The 21,798-nt window shown below is 42.9% G+C and overlaps 1 protein-coding gene across 21 annotated transcripts in view; it reads left to right on the top strand.

The window, feature by feature from the left end:
• Positions 1-21,405, top strand: part of GRIN1 (glutamate ionotropic receptor NMDA type subunit 1) — a 61,418-nt gene extending 40,013 nt beyond the window's left edge. For 2 of the 21 annotated variants that reach the window (XM_060251524.1, XM_060251526.1), the window contains 7 exons: positions 836-993; positions 2,317-2,478; positions 3,006-3,115; positions 4,140-4,285; positions 6,740-6,805; positions 7,281-7,391; positions 19,470-21,405. In XM_060251524.1, coding sequence (XP_060107507.1) covers positions 836-993; positions 2,317-2,478; positions 3,006-3,115; positions 4,140-4,285; positions 6,740-6,805; positions 7,281-7,391; positions 19,470-19,538 — 822 coding nt within the window. In that variant the 3' untranslated portion in view covers positions 19,539-21,405. Of the gene's footprint in view, positions 1-835; positions 994-2,316; positions 2,479-3,005; positions 3,116-4,139; positions 4,286-5,981; positions 6,024-6,739; positions 6,806-7,280; positions 7,392-7,496; positions 8,156-17,718; positions 17,858-19,469 lie in introns of those variants that run through there. The other 19 variants (XM_060251527.1, XM_060251530.1, XM_060251532.1 and 16 more) reach the window with 17 other exon arrangements.
• Positions 21,406-21,798: the final 393 nt, after the last annotated feature.

Raw genomic sequence — 21,798 nt, 5'->3', positions numbered from 1 at the left:
ACAGAAACCTTTAGCGGTAAACAGAGACTGCTAAAAACAAGTTTCTTGTTGCTGTGCAAAAATGCCAAGGAAGCTCCGGGGCAGATAGTGGGAAATCAGAAGGATGCCGTGCTGAAAAGAGGAACTTCAGAGTGGCATAGGGTGAATGGGAAATCGGTCTCAATTTAACTTTGTTTAAGAGTTATATAGTAAATGCAAGGAATCAACATTTAGACCTCTTTAGCTAAAGCCAAATGTTCATTATACAGAGCTATTTCAAAGTTGTACAGTTCATCAAAAACACAACGTGGTAAAACAAAATAGAGCCACTCACTCGGAATCTTTTTTTAAAAAATCCTTGTAAATTGAAACCAAGCTTCCAGGGGTTTTGAACATTGATTTTAGACTTTGAATGGAGGGGCATTTTTAAAAAAATCCTAAATCTTGAGTGTGTAGCTACTGTACAGTTCCTATTCAGTTGTCATTCCTTCATCCCAACTATTACTCTGTGTGACTTGCCTAAGAATCTCAAACTCAGTATCCTCTCCAAACTATAATTGCCAATATTTGAGGTGGGGGGTGGAAACCATGATGGTTAAATTGCTTTACAGTATATATGTTCGTAGAGCAGACAAGTTCTGAGTCTTGTTAAAGCATTTTAAGAGTAATGGCACAAAATATGAATTCATGAAGCCGTTTATACTGTCTTCTGATAACAATTTAAATGCAACATAATTGGTAAAAAAAAAAGACAAACAATTCAAAAATAATATCAATTTCAAGAGAAACTTACGTTTTTGCTTCTTTTCTTACTGTAGTTCTCAAAATTTGTAAATCCCATTTAATTCTTTTCCAGTTGCGAAACCCTTCAGATAAGTTCATATATGCTACGGTGAAGCAAAGTTCAGTGGACATTTACTTCCGCCGTCAGGTGGAGTTGAGCACCATGTACCGCCACATGGAGAAACACAATTATGAGAGTGCTGCAGAAGCCATCCAGGCTGTCAGGGATAAGTAAGTAATGGGGCTAGAGATTTGGGGAACAAATTGAGTCAAATAAATTGTCATTTACTAATAAACCTATGAAGCTGCTTTATACCACTGATCCAGCTAGCTCAGTATTCTCTCTACTTCACCGGCAGTGGCTCCCTGAGGCCCCAGCAAGCAGAGAAAGATCTTTCCTTAACACTTGCTGCCTCTTTTAACAGAAGAACCTGAGGTCTTCTGCACATAATGCATGTGCACTATAATATATGTATCTGTGTATGAACCTGCTATAATACCATTAGTTCTTCCAACTCAGTGTTGTCTGATTTGACTTTCGGTACCTCAAGAACATTACCCAACACATGCTACTGAGATATTTTAATTAAGATACCAGAGAGCTGCAGCCAAAACACATGCTCTATCAAAACCCTCCTCCTTCATGAATTTGTCTAATTTCCTTTTAAAGGCATCAAATTATGTTGTTAGCCGCCCTGAGCCTGCTCCGGCGGGGAGGGTGGGATACAAATAAAATTTTGTTGTTGTTTTGTTGTTGTTGTTGTTATCAAAGCTAGTAGTCCATCCAATGACTATAGGTTTGGCAAAATAATTATGCCTAAAGTCCTTTCTTTTGTTTGTACTGAACTTACTTTATTTTTTAATCTCCATGCTGTGTCTAACTGCATTTGAAGTAGCTTCCAGTGATCACTTAAGTACCACAATAAAACAATATCACACTAAAACACATGTCAGATACACAGATTTATTTGCCTGAAAGTAACACAAAAATAATAATCAAAATTTATTCAAATAAGTGACTTTATACATCTGCTCTGGTAAGCCATCCTTTATGGAAGAACAAACTTCCTGAAAGAGGGGATCCCTAGAAACAACTATTGGGCTGAGTAAAGTAGCTGAGCAGGGAGAGTAAAAGAGAGACAGACTGACTTCCTTCAAGTATGAAAGTTCCAAGCAAGCTTGTCTTTAAAGGTTAAAACCAGCACCTTGAATTCAGTCCCAAAACAAATTAGCACCCTTTGCAGCTGTTGTAAAAATCACATATTGTGTGCAAGATGTCATCTAAAACAAAGCTACTGTATTCTGCACAAGATGACATTTTCAATACACTTTCAAAGGCAGCCCCATGCAGAGCACATTACAGTAGTCCAGCTGTAAGGCACAGTACTGTTTTTCCATCAATTTCACTGGGTTTCTGGGGCGAAGTGTTTACTGATATATGTAGAGATTTTTTAAAAAAATCAAATACATAAAAATAATGACAAAAGATTTTGCTGTGCTCCACTAAGCTCATATCTTGCATAGTTTAACCTAATAATTACCCCTCTCCCACAGCAAGCTCCATGCATTCATCTGGGATTCAGCTGTGCTAGAATTTGAAGCATCACAGAAGTGTGACCTGGTGACAACAGGGGAGTTATTCTTCCGCTCTGGCTTTGGCATCGGGATGCGCAAGGACAGCCCTTGGAAGCAGAACGTCTCCCTGGCCATCCTCAAGTCTGTACCATTTCCAAGTGGGAATGCTGAATCCTACATAGCTTGCATGGGGTGGTCAGTATGTTCTGACAGGGGAGGCAGAGGGATTCCTGATACATTTCTAGCTTTAGGAAGTCCAAGAGCCAAGAGAGGTATAGAGCCAAGAGACGCAGCAGAATTACTTACTTCAAGAGGAGACAGCCTGTTTCATCTCTGCACAAGTCATTGCTTTAGTCTCACCCCCTTTCATTGGTGAGGTACACCCAGATCAGTGACTTATGCAGGAAATTATGGGATAGTTCTTCTCTCAGAGCTGGTAATTCTTCTGTTACACTCTAAATGGTTAAACTTTTTCAATGAAAAACTAAAAGAATAATTGTGCCTTGTCTTGCTTGGCCACGACAAGTTTGGGAAACCTGGATTAGGCAATACAATATACCAAATATATATACCAAATCAATATATGCCTCCCCTACATCATCACTTATTCGTGTCTCTGCTGGAAAACCTACCCCAGTGACTGTTCTATTCTCTTTTTATGTCTCCAGTCTCCATGAGAACGGCTTCATGGAAGAGCTTGACAAGACTTGGGTGAGGTATCAGGAGTGTGATTCCCGAAGTAATGCTCCAGCAACTCTCACCTTTGAGAACATGGCAGGTTTGTTCCCTTGTCACTCATCTTCTGATCCCCTCATCTCCATCTGGCCTTCCCTAAACTTTCATAGAGAGTGTTTCCATGGGGCACCGGAAAGTTAAGGGATTTTTCACTCCCTCCACACGTCCCACACAGTTAACTTTACGGGAACCTGTCTAAATACATCTTGTGAGCAGACAGACAGGCACTCCCAATTCATGCCCTCTCCATCTCTGCAGTAATATGTAGTTGGAAAAAAACCCATATATATCCCCATCTCCTATCCCATTTCTTTGGCTGTTGCTAGGGGTGTGGAAAATATTATCACAATGCCACATCACACTATTTTGTAAGCTACATATTACTGGGAAGATGTGCAAGGCACATGTGTCTAAAATGTGTCTAAAATAGTCTAAAAACAGTTATTGTTTTAAAACAATTTCTGGAGCATTTACTTCAGGTTGTGGAGGAAGACTCCCATATGAAAAAATTCTCAAATGAAAAAAATTACCTGGAGACAGGAAATGAGCAAGTCACTGAGAAGCCTATCCCTAATGTACTAATTTTCTGTAAAGTTTTAAAAAGTGTTTTAAAGTTTAAAAAAATGATTGGCTCCATCATATACTGCGCCATAACAATAACACTGCTGCATGTTGAAATATGGGAAGCAATTCATTCCAGACCAGCATAAAGTGTGAACTGGTCCAATGGAAGCCTTGCTGTTATTAAAACATGTTCCAGGAATTTGGAAGGTGGGGATGTCTTGGTGAGGTTATTGTTATTTGTCAATAGGCATCATCCACAGCCAGTTTTGCCCCAGTTCATAACTAAACTGTACCAAAACCAATTTTTCTGACCTTCAACCAGGACAGAAAAAGGTAGACTGCGATGACAGTGCTTTCAGAACTGCCCCCACTTGTAATTAAACCACAATTTCTATCTCCTCTCTTGCTGGGCCAAGGGGAAGATGGGGAAAAGAGGGAGGGTATTGCAGTGTTGTTGCTGCATCTTCCTCTCTCCTGGGGGTTAACTTTCCTGCTTCTTTCAGGTGTATTCATGCTGGTGGCTGGAGGTATTGTGGCCGGGATATTTTTAATATTCATAGAAATAGCTTACAAAAGGCATAAAGACGCCCGGAGGAAGCAGATGCAACTGGCGTTTGCAGCCGTTAATGTGTGGCGGAAAAACCTGCAGGTAGGACAGACCGTTTTTAGAGCAAACCTCCAAAACAGGTGCGGTTTTTTGTGTTTCCCATCACTTCACCCAACCAGTGACTACAGTGCTATATGGGAATAGCACAGGGACAGACTCCCCGCAGCCCCTTGCCCAGCCCAGCCCAGCCCAGCCCCAGCTCCTTCTTGCAGGTGACCAGGAGCCTGATGCTCCACTAAGCGTTAGCATGCAACCCCATGCAGTGCTTGGAAGGTGAGTTGTGCATCCTTGAATCCACTGTACTTTGACGATAGTCCCCACTTAGCCAGACTCCCCCTTCTCTCCACCATCTCTACCCAGCACACTTGGCCAACTACTGCTCTTCCAGAGGTGGCTCCTTTTTTTGGCCAGTTCAAGTTTCTGGTCCTTTGGAAAGCCATTGCATTGTAAATCTGCTATTTGGCTACACTTGGCAGAAGGAACCCCTTTGGTTATCCTGCCTTGCTCCAGCTCCCCTTCTGATAATCTGGCAAAATAAAATATTCCAGTGACCTTTAGCATAGCAATTGCCATCCCAATATGCACCCAGCTGAAGCCATCCTAAGAGGTTCCCAGATTAGAAGAAAATGGAGTGCACTGAGCCCAGGGCAGCTGCTCCTTTAAGTGCTAGATGTTTAGCACTGCCTGCTGCTGGAAGAAAGGATTGCAAGCAGAATCATTTCAAAAAATCATTTTGAGTGAAAGACTGACTGCTTTTACATGCCAGCTGCTGTTTAGTCTGGGCATGTTCAGTTGCAGAATTGAGACCACAGAAGGGGCATTAGCTGCATATCATTATTCCCATGCCTACTCCTTGGGATCTTGAGGGACCATAGCTGGTCAGCAGATCTAAAGCTTCATATTGCCTCTTTCTGTGGCCTGCACGCAACTTAATTTTTAATCAGAGGTTAGCTCCAGCCCTGGTTTCACTGCCAAGTCTCAGCCAGAAATTCTTACATTCTAATAGTATAGATTTTGGGGTACCCCCTGAGTACATATAAAGGGCCTTTCTCACTCTGCTGAGAAAATACAGTCCTAACTGGCCCACCCCATCCAGGATTATACCACAGAGATTCTGGCCAATGATTGAGAGGTTCCTGGTTCATTTTCTTCAAAAAAGAAAATGAAATAAACAAGAATTTAATCACCAGGGCCTGTCAGATAGATTCCCTGACAGTTTTGCAGAAACCAAGCAGTCAAGAGCAATTACCTTTATTATATAGCATGTCAAAGCTCATTATACAGTGGATACAAAAGTGATAGGGCCGGATACTTTCCCAAGGGAGTTTTTTAAATTGCAAAACCCATGGGCCATGGAAGTAGAATCAAGCCATTGAAGCACAGAGTAAGGAAGAAAGATGAGCTGATATATAGGCTCTCTGTAAGGAAAACCACAAGCTATATACACTATTAAAGTGTTCAACAAGCCATTTCCTATTCTCCCTCCCCTTCTTTCTCTTATCCTGCCCCCTCCCCCTTTCTGGCCAAGTCAGCAGCACTGAAGGGGTTAAGTCCACAGGGAATCAGAGCACATTAGTCACTGCCATTTTTCACTTGCCAACTTTCTAGAAAAAATCCTGCCCTGGGTCATTGGGGGAAAAGAATCTTTGGGGCTGTCAGCCAAGCATGCCACCCCGTGGGTTATATAAACAGAAATACGCTAAAGAGATCCGTTTGACAATGTAAGACTTTTTCACAGGAGGATCCCTCAGACCACTAGTATCTGGTACATTGCTAGAAGGTAGGCAAGTGGAAAGATTTCTTTGTTCAAGAAAAAAAAACAAAAAACAAATATATCTATATATCTATATATATATCTATAACGGGGTTTTTTGTTTCCTGGGGGAATCACAGTTTTGCCGTGGCTATTTTCAGCGATGCCATGGAAAGGCACCCAAAAAAAAATCATTCCATCCCATTCTCTTGCTATCTTTTTTTTTTTTTCTATGCATGTGCGCAAAAAAAATTTGAGAAAATTGAAAAGGAGGAGGAAATGTATCCCCCGCGCATGCTTCGTGCACCAGTGGGATACATTTTTGGTCACCCCCACCATGTGCTGGTGCAGCCAGACCTAGTTACACTCTCTCCACTCACAAAGAGGTTAAAGAAACAGAATATGTCCCAAGAAGGGTTGTCTTGCTATGATTGGCTGGGTTCCCCTCCCCAACATGAAAACTAGAAGGTCCCACGTGTTGACCAGGTCTGACAGTTTACCACCGATGGCTATTTTTTTTTTAGTTCCGTTTCTTTGAGTTCCTGCCATCCCTAACATCATCCAAAGCCTTAACGCTTTGCTTTTCCCCCCTTTATTTTCCTTGTTTAAGAGATTTTAATTTCAAATTTTGTTTTGTTTTTTGTTTTTACTTTGGAAAAACCAGTTCAGCTTTGCGCCAAGCGTCATTGAAATTTTTGGAATACCTTTTTTTTAACATACAATGACCTTCTCTTTCAATGCAGTCCTCTCTCTCTCTTGTGGCCGTAGGATTCACCTTCAGAAAAGGCCCCGAGCATTTTTATTTAGTGGTAGGTGAAAAGTGTCTCACCTCTCTCTCTAGTCAGATCAGCTTTGGCAGGAAGGGGTTAATCCTCTGAGGGACCAAAGAGGCCATTGGTTGGAGCCATGGAATCTTGCACGGTTCTCATGGGGAAGCCAAGCTAGCTAGCTCCCAAGGCCTCTGAACTTTAAACACAGCAGAAACGCAGCTGCTTGTCCCCTCCCAGCCCTCAAGGGGTTTGTTTCCTTGAAATCTCAAAGCCATTCTAATTTAGACCATAGAGAACATGACAACCCTTGTGTAAGACCAGAGCTAAGTTTTAGAGCCCTGTATGTATGGGACTGATAGCTATAAAACATCTCAGTTGTTGGCTTGACCACAATTTAAGAAAAGAAAAAAGCAGAGAAAAACCAAGGATCGTGACGTGGGGCAGTGTTCATCTAGGTGTAGAGGTCCCAACCACCCACTGGAGATCTAATCGCTTATATACATATTCATTTTAGGATAGAAAAAGTGGTAGAGCAGAACCAGACCCTAAAAAGAAAGCCACTTTTAGGTCCTTCACCTCTACCCTGGCCTCCAGCTTCAAGAGACGTAGGTCCTCCAAAGACACGGTAAGAGGAAGAAGACCAATTATGCCCTCTCTCTTTCTCTCTCTCTTTTTCTCTCTCTTGCTCTCTCTCTGTCATCCCATCAACAACCACACACCCATCCCGAAGCTGCCAGTGTAACCTACCATAGCCTCATGTCCGTCAAGAGTCGGTCAGTCAGTCAGTCGGTCAGTCAGTCAGTCATTCCCGTGTCCCTCGAAAGATTCCAAAGTCCTGGAGGGCAAGGAAGGTCTTGATTGCTTTGTAGTGTCCTGTGAAGAGTTTGGAGATTACTGCAGTGAGTTTCTTGTTCTCAATTCTTTTTTGTTTTTGTTTTGTTTTTTGGACTGGATGACTTCATTTTATTTGGAAATATGCTTTACATTTTCCTCACCTTACTGGTGTTGACCTATTTTTTTAAAAGAAAAAGAAAAACAGAGATGTATTTTTTCCTGTTTTTTTAGTGTTCTTGTACCTGTTTGTCATTGTATGACTAAAGTAGTCACTGACCCCTTTCCCCCCACTTCTTCCCACCCCCACCTCCCAATTCTGCCCCAGTTTAATTTGGGCACTGTCTCACCTCACTCTGGGTCATATGTTTATTACATTCTCTACCTGTGATTTTTGTTTGTGATTGAAAAAGTTTAAGTGACAGGACAGAACCTTCAGAATTCCATCTCTATGCTCAACTGACATCTGTCTCTGCTTACGACATTTATAGTCAGAGCAGTGCAGGGTGAGACAATGATGATTCCGAGAGGAGGAGTTTTGAAAAGCAAAAATGTTTTTTTAAAAGAAAAACAAAATGAAGCCAAGCCAAAAAGAAAAAAAAGAAAGCCAACATGATTGGAAACTAAAGCACTATTCCGTTTTGGCACAAAATATCTCCCGCGAGGCGAGAGGTGGTGTCGAAACTCCTGCTTGCTACAAGCTTCTTGCTTTCAAACGTCCCCTCAGATGGAGGGGAGGGGGGGTTGCACGCACAACTCGATCAAGGTTGGGGCACCTCCCTGTTTGCATGAATTCTGATGGATGCCCCTTTGCACGTTAAAACGTTTGGAAAGCAGGAAACATAATTTATGTTTTGCGCTATGCAGCACAAGAAGTTGGCTCACAAAACTGCTTCCTGCTGCGAGCTTTAAATTTTTTTATTTTTACACTTCTTCCATTGTCGTTAGGGGGAGGGGTCTTTTTATTGTTTGGCCCTGGATTAGGGTTGATCAGGATGGTATTAGAAACACAAGTGCATGGGTGGCAAGAGAACACCATTCCCCTGCCCAGGGGTATAGTAGGGAGTGCCAAACTGTGTGCCCCACTTCCTGTATATGTAGTTTAGGTGTTGTGGTGGGGATTTCTGAGAAGAGGCAGAGATCAATTCTCTCGTCAAGTAATCACAATCAGCCACCACAGATCTGGGATTACGGAAAGGGCTTTTCTGGTCAGAAGGCAAGATTTCCACAAAATTCTTCTTTCTTTTGGAACCTCCAGTAATCAGAGGGACTAGACAGTCACATCTGAAGACGTGCCCCAAACCCTGTGCATTCTCTGGTTTGTGGCTTTGCTAGTAAGAGAAAAGTGAACCCAATTTAACACCGGGAGGTGTTCCAATATGAAAAAAGACAGCCCTTTTTAGAGCCAGGGGATTGCTCCTTTGTCTAGCCTGTGGCTTTGGGTGGGGAGAATGGTCAGAAAAATTCTCTGGCACAGCCATGAGGGTTTGGGGAAACTTGCTAGGAAAACTAAAATGTTTCATGCAGATTATGAGATAGATTCCCTACTGGTACTCTGTCTACTTCATGGTCAAGAAGATGCTCCTTTTCTTGAAGCTGGGTACACAGCTGGTCCAGATTGGCCTGCAACCCTGGAGGGCCACTTCGAGAAGGTTAGTGAGTCAGTGCCTCAGCCTTCTCCCTCTTAACTAGCCTGCCTACCAGGTACCATTTCTTTATGCCTCTTTTATCCCTAAACTGGCAACTGAAGCACCAATCAGCATCTTTTAGGAAGCTGGATTTGGCCCACAAGCTTGCACTTGATTGATCACTATTCTGACTTTTATGTTTGACTTTTATCATACTATGGCTAATAAGGGGGGGGGGGGAGGAGGGAGTTTCCTAACAGGGGTTAAACCCATCCCCAGCTTCACAGTCTCATTCTAAATCCTCAAAACAGCTATATTTCAATACTCTTAAAGACATCTGGAGATCTGATCACAGATCACTTGATTCTCTTCAATTAATGTTGTATATGTTTTTCATTCACTGAACTAGCTCTTGGTGAAAGCTAAGAGACTGCCACTATTTAGCAGTGAGTTCCCCAAAGTGCATTGCTGTCAGATCAAGATGGTAGTCAACTGGGCTTTTTTTGTAGAAAAAAGTTCAGCAGGAACTCATTTGCATATTAGGCCATGCCTCTTGACATCACCATTGTTTCACACAGAACTTTTTTGTAGAAAAAGTCCAACAGGAGCTCATTTGCATACCCCCTGGAAACCACACCCCCTGATGCCAAGCCAGCCAGAACTGCGTTCCTGCTAAACAAAAAAGCCCTGGTAGTCAAGAAGATTGGTGTCCACATCTCAGATTCTGCAGTTGTGTCTGTTCTTTTTCAATGAACCACTCATCAGATAATAATTCTTTTACTACAGGTCAAATTGACTAATGAAACTTGGTCTTGTTATACTTTCGCTGCCTCACATGGTTTGGCTGACTCACCTATACAAGCTACCAAAGAAAAATGCATTACAGACAGAACTCAGCAGAGGACTCACTTTCTGCCAATAGCATTAACTGTGGTCTGGGTTGCAGAAGCCTTCTGGGTTGCTAGAAGGCTGGCTCTGCTTTTGAGCAGGTGATAGAGCCAGATGACCAATGGTCATTTCTAAGGTCATATCTACACTACAGATTTATATGACTGCTTTACTCTAATGACTGCTTCCAAACAATCCTGGGAAACATTGTTTGGTGCGTGCTGTAAAATTCAGTAGTAGAGATTCCTAGCCTCTCCCAAAATAGTATTATAGTTTCCCAGAGACAATATGACTATTTAAATCACAATGGTTGTTTCCAGTCTCATTGGTCTAAAAGCAAAATACCAAAACACAAAACATAATCTGTGTAATCCCTTTCATTAAAAGGTAGGTAGTCCCCTGTGCAAGCACCAGTCGTTTCCGTCTCTGGGGTGACATCGCATTACGATGTTTTCACGGCAGACTTTTTACGGGGTGGTTTGCCATTGCCTTCCCCAGTAGGCTTCCCAATCCCCAGGTCCCAGAGAGGGATACCCCGGTTTTACAGGCTTCCCCCCTCTCCCAGCCAGCTGGCCGGCGAGGGAAGCCCCACCCCCAGAGCCATCATGCACCTCCAAGAACGATTCCCATAGGGAATAATGTGGATTGATCCGTGGGTATCAGGGGCTCGGGGGGGGACTGTTTTTTTGAGATAGAGGCACCAAATTTTCAGTATAGCATCTAGTGCCTCTCCCCAAAATACCTCCCAAGTTTCAAAAAGATTGGACCAGGGGGTCCAACTCTATGAGCCCCAAAAGAAGGTGCCCCTATCCTTCATTATTTCCTATGGAAGGAAGGCATTTAAAAATTTATGCAGTCCCTTTAAATGTGATGGCCAGAACTCCCTTGAAGTTCAATTATGCTTGTCACACCCTTGCTCTTGGCTCCGCCCCCAGTGTCTTCTGGCTCCACCCCCAAAGTCTTCTGGCTCCACCCCCAAAGTCCCCAGATATTTCTTAAATTGGACTTGGCAACCCTATTCCCCAGTCATCTATACTTTCCCCCCAGCAAGCTGGGTACTCATTTTACCGACCTCGAAAGGATGGAAGGTTGAATCAACCTTGAGCCGGCTATCTAAACCCAGTATCCGCCGGGATTGAACTCAAGTCATGAGCTGAGATCTTGGACTGCAGTACTGCAGCTTTAGCACTCTGTGCCACAGGGCTGCTAGTCCCTTTTATTAGGACTAACCAAAATCACACACACACACACACCCAAATTAAATTTCAAAAGAAGAGGCCTCATCTCATTAGCACCTCTTTTTATTATTATTTTATCTATTTTAGCATAATGAAGAGTTCTAATGAACTCAAAAGCTTACACACTTTTGCATCAAATGGCTGATCTTAATTAAAGGGAATCTCAGTAAACCTGTATTGTACTGTGGGGCTAGGATTGACTAGGGTCCTCCATCAGTTTCTAACTTTCAACACCTATGGGCAACAGCCATCCATCTGGTATTCTTTTAGTTCATATGACAATAAACTCTTCACATCAAATGATTCATTCACACTATACTAAATAATGTGTTTTACATCAGGATTTTTACTATGTACAAATAGCAAAAATCTGGATATAAAACACATTATTTAGTGTAGCGTGAATGCACCAAAGGAGAGAAAGGAGTGCCTCAAAAATTTGGTTATATACACTCTTTGTTAAAAGAGGTTATCATTCTGCCCCAAGAAAACTTGTATTTGGTGGTTTTATAGCAATAACTGTACCTCTGCTTCACTTACTGAAAAATTAGGTTTTGCAAACAATAACATAAGCTTTTGCATTTATTTCTCCTTAATTTAGTAACAACCTCATAATATTCTAGCCAGCTATTAAAATTTAAAAAAAAATGTTTCCATAAGGGTTAATGGTAGCATGTCACTGTCAAGGTGGGTTTTTTTAATTATAACTTTTTAAAAAAAAAATCAACAAAAACACACACACCCCACATACAAACATTTTTCATGTTTGAAAATGTGCATGTTTTTCCTGCCAAGGAATATGGGGCACCCCAAATAACATCATTTCAGAATTTTGAACTAAGCATATGCTAGCAATATAACTGTACAAAGGGCTGATAGATAAACAGTGAATGTTTAACTAGAATATCTAATCTAATCTCATTCCCAGTTTGGTTATAATCCAGTCAACATTTTAAAAGATTAAGTTCTAAATTAGGGTTGCCAGCCTCCAGGTGGGGCCTGGAGTCCCCCCCCCCCCCTTTACAACTGATCTCCAGCTTGCAAAGCCTCTGGAGAAAATGGCTGCTTTGAAGGGTGGACTCTATGGCAGTGTGCCATGCTGAGGCCCCTCCCCTCCTCAAACTCTGCCCTCTCTCGGCTCCACCTTCAAAGTCTCCAGGTATTTTCCAACTCAGACTGGGCAGCCCCTGCTATTACAGTTGATCACCAGAAGACTAAGATCAGTTCCCCTGGAGAAAATGGCTGCTAAGGAGCAGGTGTGGGCACAGTGAACAGGATTTCTAATGCTGACCTCAGTTAGGGTTGCCAGCCTGCAGGTGGAGTAGTAAACCGACACAAAACTGTGGAAAATAACGAAAAGATGTTAATGATACTGAAAAACTCAGAGACAACTTTAAACTGAAACAGCAGACTTCAAGAAGAGCTCTTGAAAAATTCTAAATGTTATTATTATTGCTAAGTGCAAAAACAAACTTCACAATATAACAGAGGAAATCCAAACCATAAATCTCTAAACTTCACAGTTCCTGCAGCAATAATAGTCCATATCTGTGTGCATGTCAGTTTCCAGCTTCTGAAGCTTCAAAGACGATTCAGCCACTGTGATGCGGTGAATTAAAGTGCTAGTGCTCACAATGATTCTGCATCCATTCCAACTCAAGGCACTTTTGAAAAGTTCTTTTTCATTCTTCCAATAAGTCAAAATAAAGGCTTCTCATATCAGATGAAATTTCAAAATGCAGATGGGTGCAGAAAAAAGCCTCTGACGGGAACACGCATGTGTTACCATTTCTGACAAGCCCTTTATCAGAGGCATCTCCCACTTATCAGCTTACCCACGAATCACTAACACAGCACTAGGCACGGAGAAAAGTTCTCAGCTGCAGGTAGGGCCTGGAGATCGCTTGTTTTTACAACTGATCTCCTGCTGGCAGAAATCAGCACCCCTGAAAAAAATGGCTGCTTTGAAGGGCGGACTTTATGGCATTGTACCATGCTGAGGCCCCTCCCCTCCCCAAACCCTGCCCTTTCCTGGATCTACCTCCAAAGTCTCCAGGTATTTCCCAACTGTAGGAGAACTATAACCAAGTACTTCCAAGAAAAAACAATGGGAGCTATAAGTACACAACTTTGGCTGGAAAGCCAAGATTGTAAGTTGTGGAAAATCTCTTACAAGTACTAGTTTCACTGCTCCTCTTTAGCTACATCCTAGTTTCATGCCTTCCCTTCCTGTGTATGGCCATGCCTCTTTTAAAGGAACTAATATTACATAATATGTAAGAAGACTTCGTTTGAACATATACAGAGAGATTCCCCCTCACCTCTGGGTAATGGCAGCTGATCCCCACAATTAAAATTCCACAAGAAGGCTTCTTTACAGGCCTTAGCTCAGACACCTCTTGTTTTAGGATTTAAACAGTTCTCTAATTTTCCGTAACAATATTTTGAATATGTGGTCCAAAATATTCATGAAATGTTTTACAGTGATAACTTCTAACATCACTATAGTACTACCATTAAACCTTATACTGATACTTTGTACCTGACCATTTCACCACTGTAGGGAATCCAATGTGTGAGTCCTCAGAGTCAAATTGCATATTGCACTGAACAGCTGCAATCAAAATTTCCCACTGTATTTTGACGCTAAAATGCAGCCACAAGGAGTCCTGATTTAAATTGGTGTGTGATGTGGCAGGGTCTCACCATTTTCCTGATCATCTTCCGCACCCCCCCCCCCTCAGGTTGCAATTTACTCCAACAGAGAAAAGATCTATTCTAATTGCAGATCAACAGGTTTTGGTAAGAAAAACAGACATGAGAGAAAGCCATTCTCTCCTGTCTAGCCATTGCGGCCCCAATTCAAGTCGAGTCCATCGCTGTCCTCAGCTTCTAAATGTCCACTATCGCATGTAAGCTTGGTTCGCGGTCATGCTGCATATGCCTTCATGGAGGCCACTGTTTAGGAGTGGAACGGTGAAGTGCTACTTAGCGTTTTTATTGCCCCCCACCCTTATTACTTTTTTGTCATATATCAAATCAGCACTTGAGAGCTTCTACTCACCTCTACTTTTTGACTAAATTCCCATATGGAGCAGCCATTTAAAAATTTTCTCCAAAAAAGAAATTATAGCCCTATAACACATAACAGAAGTTCATGTCTGAAGCCAGTGATGCAAATCTATCCTTTTTTTTTGACAATTTAATCAGTCAATCCCACATGTCAATCTGTATAACTAGAGGTTCATGGCAGAATTTCAAGAGGAAATAAAGAAATGGTTATGAACAATTTTCAGGCCAGTCTTACAGGCACTATAGTGACTAAATGAGAGCCAGAAATTCATAGCTCAAATTTTACTCTGGAAAGCTACAATTAAAAGTTTTCTTCAGTCATTAATTGTTTGGACTACAACCCTAAGCATACTTACTAGGGAATCAGCCCCATTAGGATTGTTCGATACATGTCCATGGAAACTTATTTTCTCACAGCCTCAATCTTCGTCTGCAACGTGGGGATAAGGTTGCCGGCCTACCTCATAGTGTACTGTGAGCAATTACCAAGTTAAATATGTGAACTTCTTTGATCATTAAGGAAAAGTGATACATAAACACTCAGCATATCAGAAACTAGTACTGAAACAGTCCTCAGAGAAAGTATAACCTCAAACACTTGCCTCTTACCCACCTGATAAATATGCCTTAAGATGGCTGCTGCATTCAATTAATACCCCCACAGAAGCTTACAAACATCAACACCTGTGCTCTAAGGCAAGAAAGAGAAATACAGTGGAGACTAAATGCAGACAAGAGCAATCTGCTATCTTGACTGACAGCACCTTCTCACCGCAGACTGAACCGTAAAAGATGATGTTGATTTTAACAGCCATTATTACTGCAGGCATTTTTCATTTGTCATTAAATATCATTTTCTGCTCTCTATAACTAAGTTCCTCTGTCAAAAACAGAAATTGTCATCTTTCTGATCAGGGGGGGAGGGAGGGGGGGAAATGTCCCCTTAGAATTGTCTATTAACATTTCTGTCCCTGCTTAACATTTTCTGAGGGGATAACCAAAGCCTGCCCTTAATAAAAATAGCTATAGCCACTGGGTTTTGCATCCCGAAAGTTTAGACACATATTGCTGAAAGCAAAGAAAGGAAATATTGTGAGGGAAATAATGAAAAGGAGAACCACTTTTGCCAAGATTATAGTTATTCATTCTGACATTCTTTCCCCCACCCCCACCCCTAGGGCCTTGGCCACTGTGAGTTTCCTGCTGTGACAAAAATAGGCTCAAAAAAATCATCAGAGGAAATTTTCTCCTCAGAATCAGATCTCAAAATGGCTGACCCTATTTAACTACGCCTTACATTTAAAATAGTTGATGATGACCTAATTGACTATCATGGCTTCCCCAACAGAACTCTGGGATTTGCAGTCATGAGAGGGTGGTAGGAATTCTGTTCAAACCCCCTGCATCAAACCACAGCATACCCCACACACTCTCTGGCATTTGCCAGATTTTAAAAAAGAGAGTTATCTGACATTATGCCAAAGAGAATGTATACGAAGGCTGCAAAGTAAATGTATTTTGATAATGGAACTTTGTCCTGCTTAAACACAGCTAGGCAAAAGCTGTTTGCAGGGTAACAAGCTAGTACTATGAGGCGATGCAATAGACACAGTTCATTGGAAACTATAACTGTAAAAATGAGGCTTGCCCATTTATGACCTGCCGAACCAAACACAGCCCAGCCATTGCCAGTTTGACTATCCCTGCTGTTCGAGTCGTAGGCAACTAAATTTGGTTCACATAGGGCTGCCATTTGTGTATATTAGGCCATTTTAGCAGGCATGACCATGTTGTGCAGGCTGGTGAAGTGTCCATTTTTCTGCTGATCTTAGAACTATTCCTTTTTACTTCTACATAATGTGGCTATGAAAACTAGCTGAACTAAATACTTTCCACAGCAAATTCCTGAACAATTGTTTTAAAATGGAATAGTTGATATAACAGCCAAGCCACTAAAGCAGGTGGTATGTGCCACAATTCTGAACTGTGCCTCATTTATCAGACTAGAAGAACTAGGAGTCCAATGAAATTATTTGAGGAAAGTTTAGGGTAGATATCTTTTTAAAATGCACAATTAACTTGTAAGTTTCGGTACCTGCATAGCCACTAACTTAGGCCCAAACTTAGGTCCATCTGACATGAATTGGGCTGGGGTTTCCCTGGCTCCACTCTGATCTTTGCATAGCCAAATGTCACATCAGGCAACCAAAGTTCCCTAGTGTGCCACAATGCCAGGGCGCAATTTGGCATGGGACCACAACAAGGGATAAGGAAGAATGGCATCAGCCTATCCTAGGGTTGCCAGGTTGGTGTTGGAAAATACCTGGAGATTTGGGGGATGGATCTGGGAGAGGGTGGGGTTTGGAAAGGGGAGGGGCCTCAGCATGGGACAATGCCATAGAGTCCACCCTTCAAAGCAGCCATTTTCTTCAGGGAAGCTGATCAGTTGCAAAAGCAGGAGAACTCCAGGTCTCACCTGGAGGCTGGCAGATCCTAGCCTACCCTCCCACACTGTTTTCCTGAGCCTAAATAGTGTGAGAGGTGTCTTATTTGTTCTACTGTGGACTGCATATAGACCCTCACAAGGCAGTTTCGCCTCAGGGTAATGAAAGCTGAATCCCCTTTTCTCCTGTGCTGTGATCCCAAGTCAGATCAAGCCCTTACATGTCTGGGAACTTTAATTCACCAATATCACTTTTGGCTGTGCAAAGATCAGAGTCAGCTTTGGGCTTTAATTGGCTTAAAAAAAAAAAAAGCCCTATATGAGCATTCGGAAGGTAGGCCTATCAATGACTATTAGCCAAGAGAGCTAAATGAAATTTTCATGCTGACACACAGATTTCCTGTGAATACTAGAAGTGGGTGATAAGTAGCAAGGAATGCCCCTCATCTTCACAGCCTGCATTTGAGCTTCCAGTAGCACATGGCTGGCCTGTCTGTCTTGGAAACATAGGTCTGATCTAGCAAGGCACATCTTTTTATTATTTGGTAAAGTTCAGCATAGACCTTTAACCAAATCAGCTGGCAAGAAAGCCATATCTATGAAATAAGTCCCATTGTAGGGTATGGTACAGCCATCTCAGGACCCAGAAAGGTTAGACAGGCTAATCTCCTGATTGAGTTAAATGTTCATGTGTGGGGAAAATAACATGTTAAAGGGTTGCTTAGTCTTCTCCAGGGCAAATTCCACAGGTTTGTTGGGCGGGCAGGATGGCGTTCTTTTGGGCACAGTGACAAGGGTAGATTCCTGCTTTCTTTGCAAAACACGATTTTGCCTTTAACTCTGGAACTGCAGCCGATGCCTCTGTAATAGACAATCCCTTTGATGCGCCTGCTCCCTACAGACAGCCCCGCGATGTCACCACGCCCAGAATCCGTGAGCTGCAGATAAGCCCTGTAGAGAATCCCCGGCTTCAGGAGCTGCTCAGCACAGGGTGGGCTCTTGTCCTGAATGTTCATTCGCTTTTGTCCTGTATCCAAAGTCCTGTATTATGGGGGGTTTGCAATGTGCAGAGAGTTAAAGGGCTGAGGCAGGGACAGCAAAAAAAGAAGGGAAGGGGAGAATGGCAGGCCCTACAGACCATGGGGAGGAGACCTGGAGGTCTGTGGGTGGGGATGAGTTTGATTTGAACTTTTTTTTTGAATATCTAAATATATTTATAGAAATAAAAAGCCCAAGTTTGGAAGTACCTCCAGGGCTGCCACTGGTCACTGGTTTTGATGGCCACTGGAGCATCATATGAGGGGGTTGGCTCTCCACTGCAATGTGGAAAAGGGCCACCAGTGTTATCATATAACCCTCCCTGTCCTCCGGGGAATCCCTGAGAGATGATGCATATCTCTGCTGTCATGGCAGGAAGCTTGGGAAGGTGCAAGCCAAGGGCAAACAGATCCAAACTCCTGGCAGTGCACTTAAAGGCACCAGAACAACCTTAAACTCTGCCACATAGCAAGAAATCATAAGGAGGACAGAAAAAACCAAATTGAATTAGAGTCCAGGAAGATATTTGCTTCCCGCAGAATATTCTTCTTCAGCTTGTGATCTCTCACATGCTGGTCCTTGATAGTCATACAGATTGGTGAATGCCAACAAGGGCTGAAGAATACTGTCCACTTGTCTGCCCTGTGGAGACCAAAAATGCTGCAACAATCCTCTTTAGTCTACAAATTTGAACACACCCTTAAGTTAACCTTAACTGCCTTTAACCACAGAGCACCAAAAGGTATAATCAACAATCTTATTTGCAAAATCACTATGGGGCAGAGTCAAAGTTGTTCCAACATTGTTCAACTTGAATAGATCGGAATATTTTTGAAAAAAATATTGACACACCAATTATCTTGGGTTTCAAACATTTAGGGAAATGAGTGGGCTTAGGAAGGAGTATCACTCCATCAAGGCGTTTCCCAGCAGAGAAAAGGATGACAAAATATGCTGGTTTTGTTTCCAGTTGGAGCAAACCAATTGGTCTTTCCCAAGAGGCTAGCACCAACCCCTCCAGCAGGGACAGCAGAGATTTAGTCACAGGCCTTGTCTCTAACACATGACATATGTCAGCATTTTCACCTTAACAACTGTCTTTTCAGTTTATCACAAACCAAACAAACTGAGTTGTGCATTTCTTTATTCATCTGCCACTAAATCCAAATTCCAGGTCTCTGGAACTAGAAGCGGGGGAAAATGTGCTGCAAAAGGGAAGGAAGTTATGGGGTGGTATGTGTGGGGACCTCCCTCGTTTAGCCCCCGCTAGGCCTCTTAAAAATAAGCATCCCCATGAGCTGGCTTGCACACTTTGTATAGCCAGTTTCTTTTGAGGCTCCACCCTGGGATAGAGACAAATGCAACCAGGTGATGCAGAAAGTGCTCTCACCAGAGGTGAGCTGCAGAGATTCCTGGCTAGCAGCGGAAGCTTTGATTGTCTCTGCAGCCATTGCATCATCCCTGAGCGATCTCCCATAGGGGCATGCATCTCAACTGAGCTGGGTGACCCAGCCCAGCCCTGCCTAACCACTCGCCCTCTTTGTCTGTCTGTTTGTCTCTTGCAGCAGTATCATCCCACTGACATCACTGGGCAGCTCAATCTTTCCGACCCCTCGGTCAGCACCGTGGTGTGACATCTGGGCGCTGTCACCACCAGTTGTGGCCAGGCAGACACGTGAGGGACAGACCAATGGAGACTCTGACGGGTCCTTCTGGATACACCGAAGGAAAGCCTTTGCCATCCAGCCACAGTGTCTGCATTGCTTTCTTCCCTCCATGGTAGATCCCCTTCTCTTCCTTGGCCAGCTGATTTCCCAACTTTGGGATGAACTACAGAACATGAGGCCTTGGAGTGGCCAAACCCCACTTTGCGTAGCTGCTGGCCTCTATTTATTTCTCTTTTTGACACCAAACTGAGACAGAGAAGGTGGCTCCACGTAGCACAGCAAGCATGCCAAGGATGTTAGCTCTCATTGAAGCAGACTTGATTCCTTTGCAGTGAGGAGAGAGTCTCTTTGTCAAACATGCATGTATGGAATGTCATACACCTGCCTTATCCCATTTTCACACCACGTAAGAGGACTATGGAGGGGAATCCGTGTCCCCCAGAGCTCACGGGTCATTGTACATAGCACACCATGCAAAGAACATGCCCATCTATATCTCAATGTCCATCGCCTCAGAGAGGGAGTCCTCTCTGATTGGGATTGAGATGATCCTGCCCCCTGTATACATACAGTGCCACATTTGTCATTTGCCTATGGGTATCTGATCCCTTCCCTGTTTTTCAGTTTCTGGCTCATTGCTGAAAAAGGAACTTCTGATACCTCCCTCTCCACTCCCCCAGAGTGGTAAAGAAATATACAAAGGGGATGTTACAAAAGAGGGGGAGCGGGCAACAGGGATGTTCTCTGCTTCCATTTGTTGAACTTATGGCCTGAAAATTCTTCCAGGAATAGCCTGAATTTCTTCTGAGTCACAGTTCTGCAAAACAGCAGCCTACCTTGTACGTACCGTAGAGGTGGGAAACCACATCTCCCACTACCTCTGGAAAGTTGTGTTTGTCGTCGTATGTGGCTACAAGGAGACAAGAGTGCTTATTTACAAGCCTGATTTCCTTCCTGTCTTCCCCAAGAGCTGGGCTCAAGCTGGGCTGCAGGATCTCCCCGTTTTAATTTAGCTTCAGGACAGCCCTGTGTGACCAGTTATTTATGAATTTTATATAAATAAGCTGCTGGTCCAAAAGAATGAATGAAAGAAAGAAAATTGCACAAGGCAGCTTGGGAAAGAGTCGTGAGGTTAGTGACTTTGCACTCAAACCTTCCTTGTGAGCTTTTGTAGCTAATTTGGGTTTTGAATTGGAGCATCCCACATCCAAACTAAACCCTCTTTGTAGCACTTCATGAACTTCCACTTTTCTCTGGTTCAGGGTTCTGTCACTGTTGGTGAAAAATTAAGAGGACAAAAAGTTCTCTCTACCCTAAATCTGCTGTAGCTGTGGAGTGATTTCACATTGCTCCAACCCAGTAATGCATTGTTATCACAGCTGCACCTCCTTCTGGCTGTCCTTGGAAGTGCAAAGGCCAACAACATTGATTTTTCTAGTTTGCTAGTCTGGACATAACTGATGCCTAAGCTTAAGCACTTGATCGTATTTCACACTATACATATTATCAGAAAGTAGTATTTGATGCGAAGGTGGTGAATTGGGACAAACAAGTTGTTCCTTCTTATGCAGTGCCTATGCTATCCCTGGCCTTGCCTCCCCCTCAACCTTCTGAACATGTAAGCAATATGGAGTGGCCTTATATCAAGTCAGACCTAGCTCAGAATTGTCGCCTGTGACTAGCAGAGGCTCTCCAAGGTCTCAGGCAGATCCTAGCCTTGCTATCCAAGAGTCATGTAAATGGGACATTCTATGTGCAAACCATATTGGCACAGTGGCTACTTTTAGGTTTACTATTGTAAATTCTTGAGGGAAGAAACTTGGAAGTTACATCATTGAACTTAGAGCCAGTTTGGTGTAGTGGTTAAGTGTGCAGACTCTAATCTGGGAGAACCAGATTTGATTCCCTACTCCTCCACATGCAGCTGCGGGGTTGACCTTGGGTCAGTCACAAGTTCTCTTCGAGCTGTTCTCTCAAGAGCTCTCTCAGCCCCACCTACCTCACAGGGTGTCTGTTGTGGGGAGGGAAAGGAGAGTGTAAGAAGTTCTGAGACTCCAAGTGAAGGGCAGGGTATAAATCCAATCTCTTTTTCTTCTTTTGAAGGCCCAACATGTGGGAATAAATGTCCAGAAACTAGTTTGTCAGTGAATAGAGCCTTGCCAGAATAATTATGCCACATAAAGGTACATTTTGTAAACAGAACACAGTTAGAATTAACTCCTACCTT

This window comes from Heteronotia binoei, chromosome 12 (genome assembly GCF_032191835.1).
Source record: "Heteronotia binoei isolate CCM8104 ecotype False Entrance Well chromosome 12, APGP_CSIRO_Hbin_v1, whole genome shotgun sequence".
NCBI classification, from domain to species: domain Eukaryota; kingdom Metazoa; phylum Chordata; class Lepidosauria; order Squamata; family Gekkonidae; genus Heteronotia; species Heteronotia binoei.
This window is presented reverse-complemented; position numbering and strand designations above follow the sequence as displayed.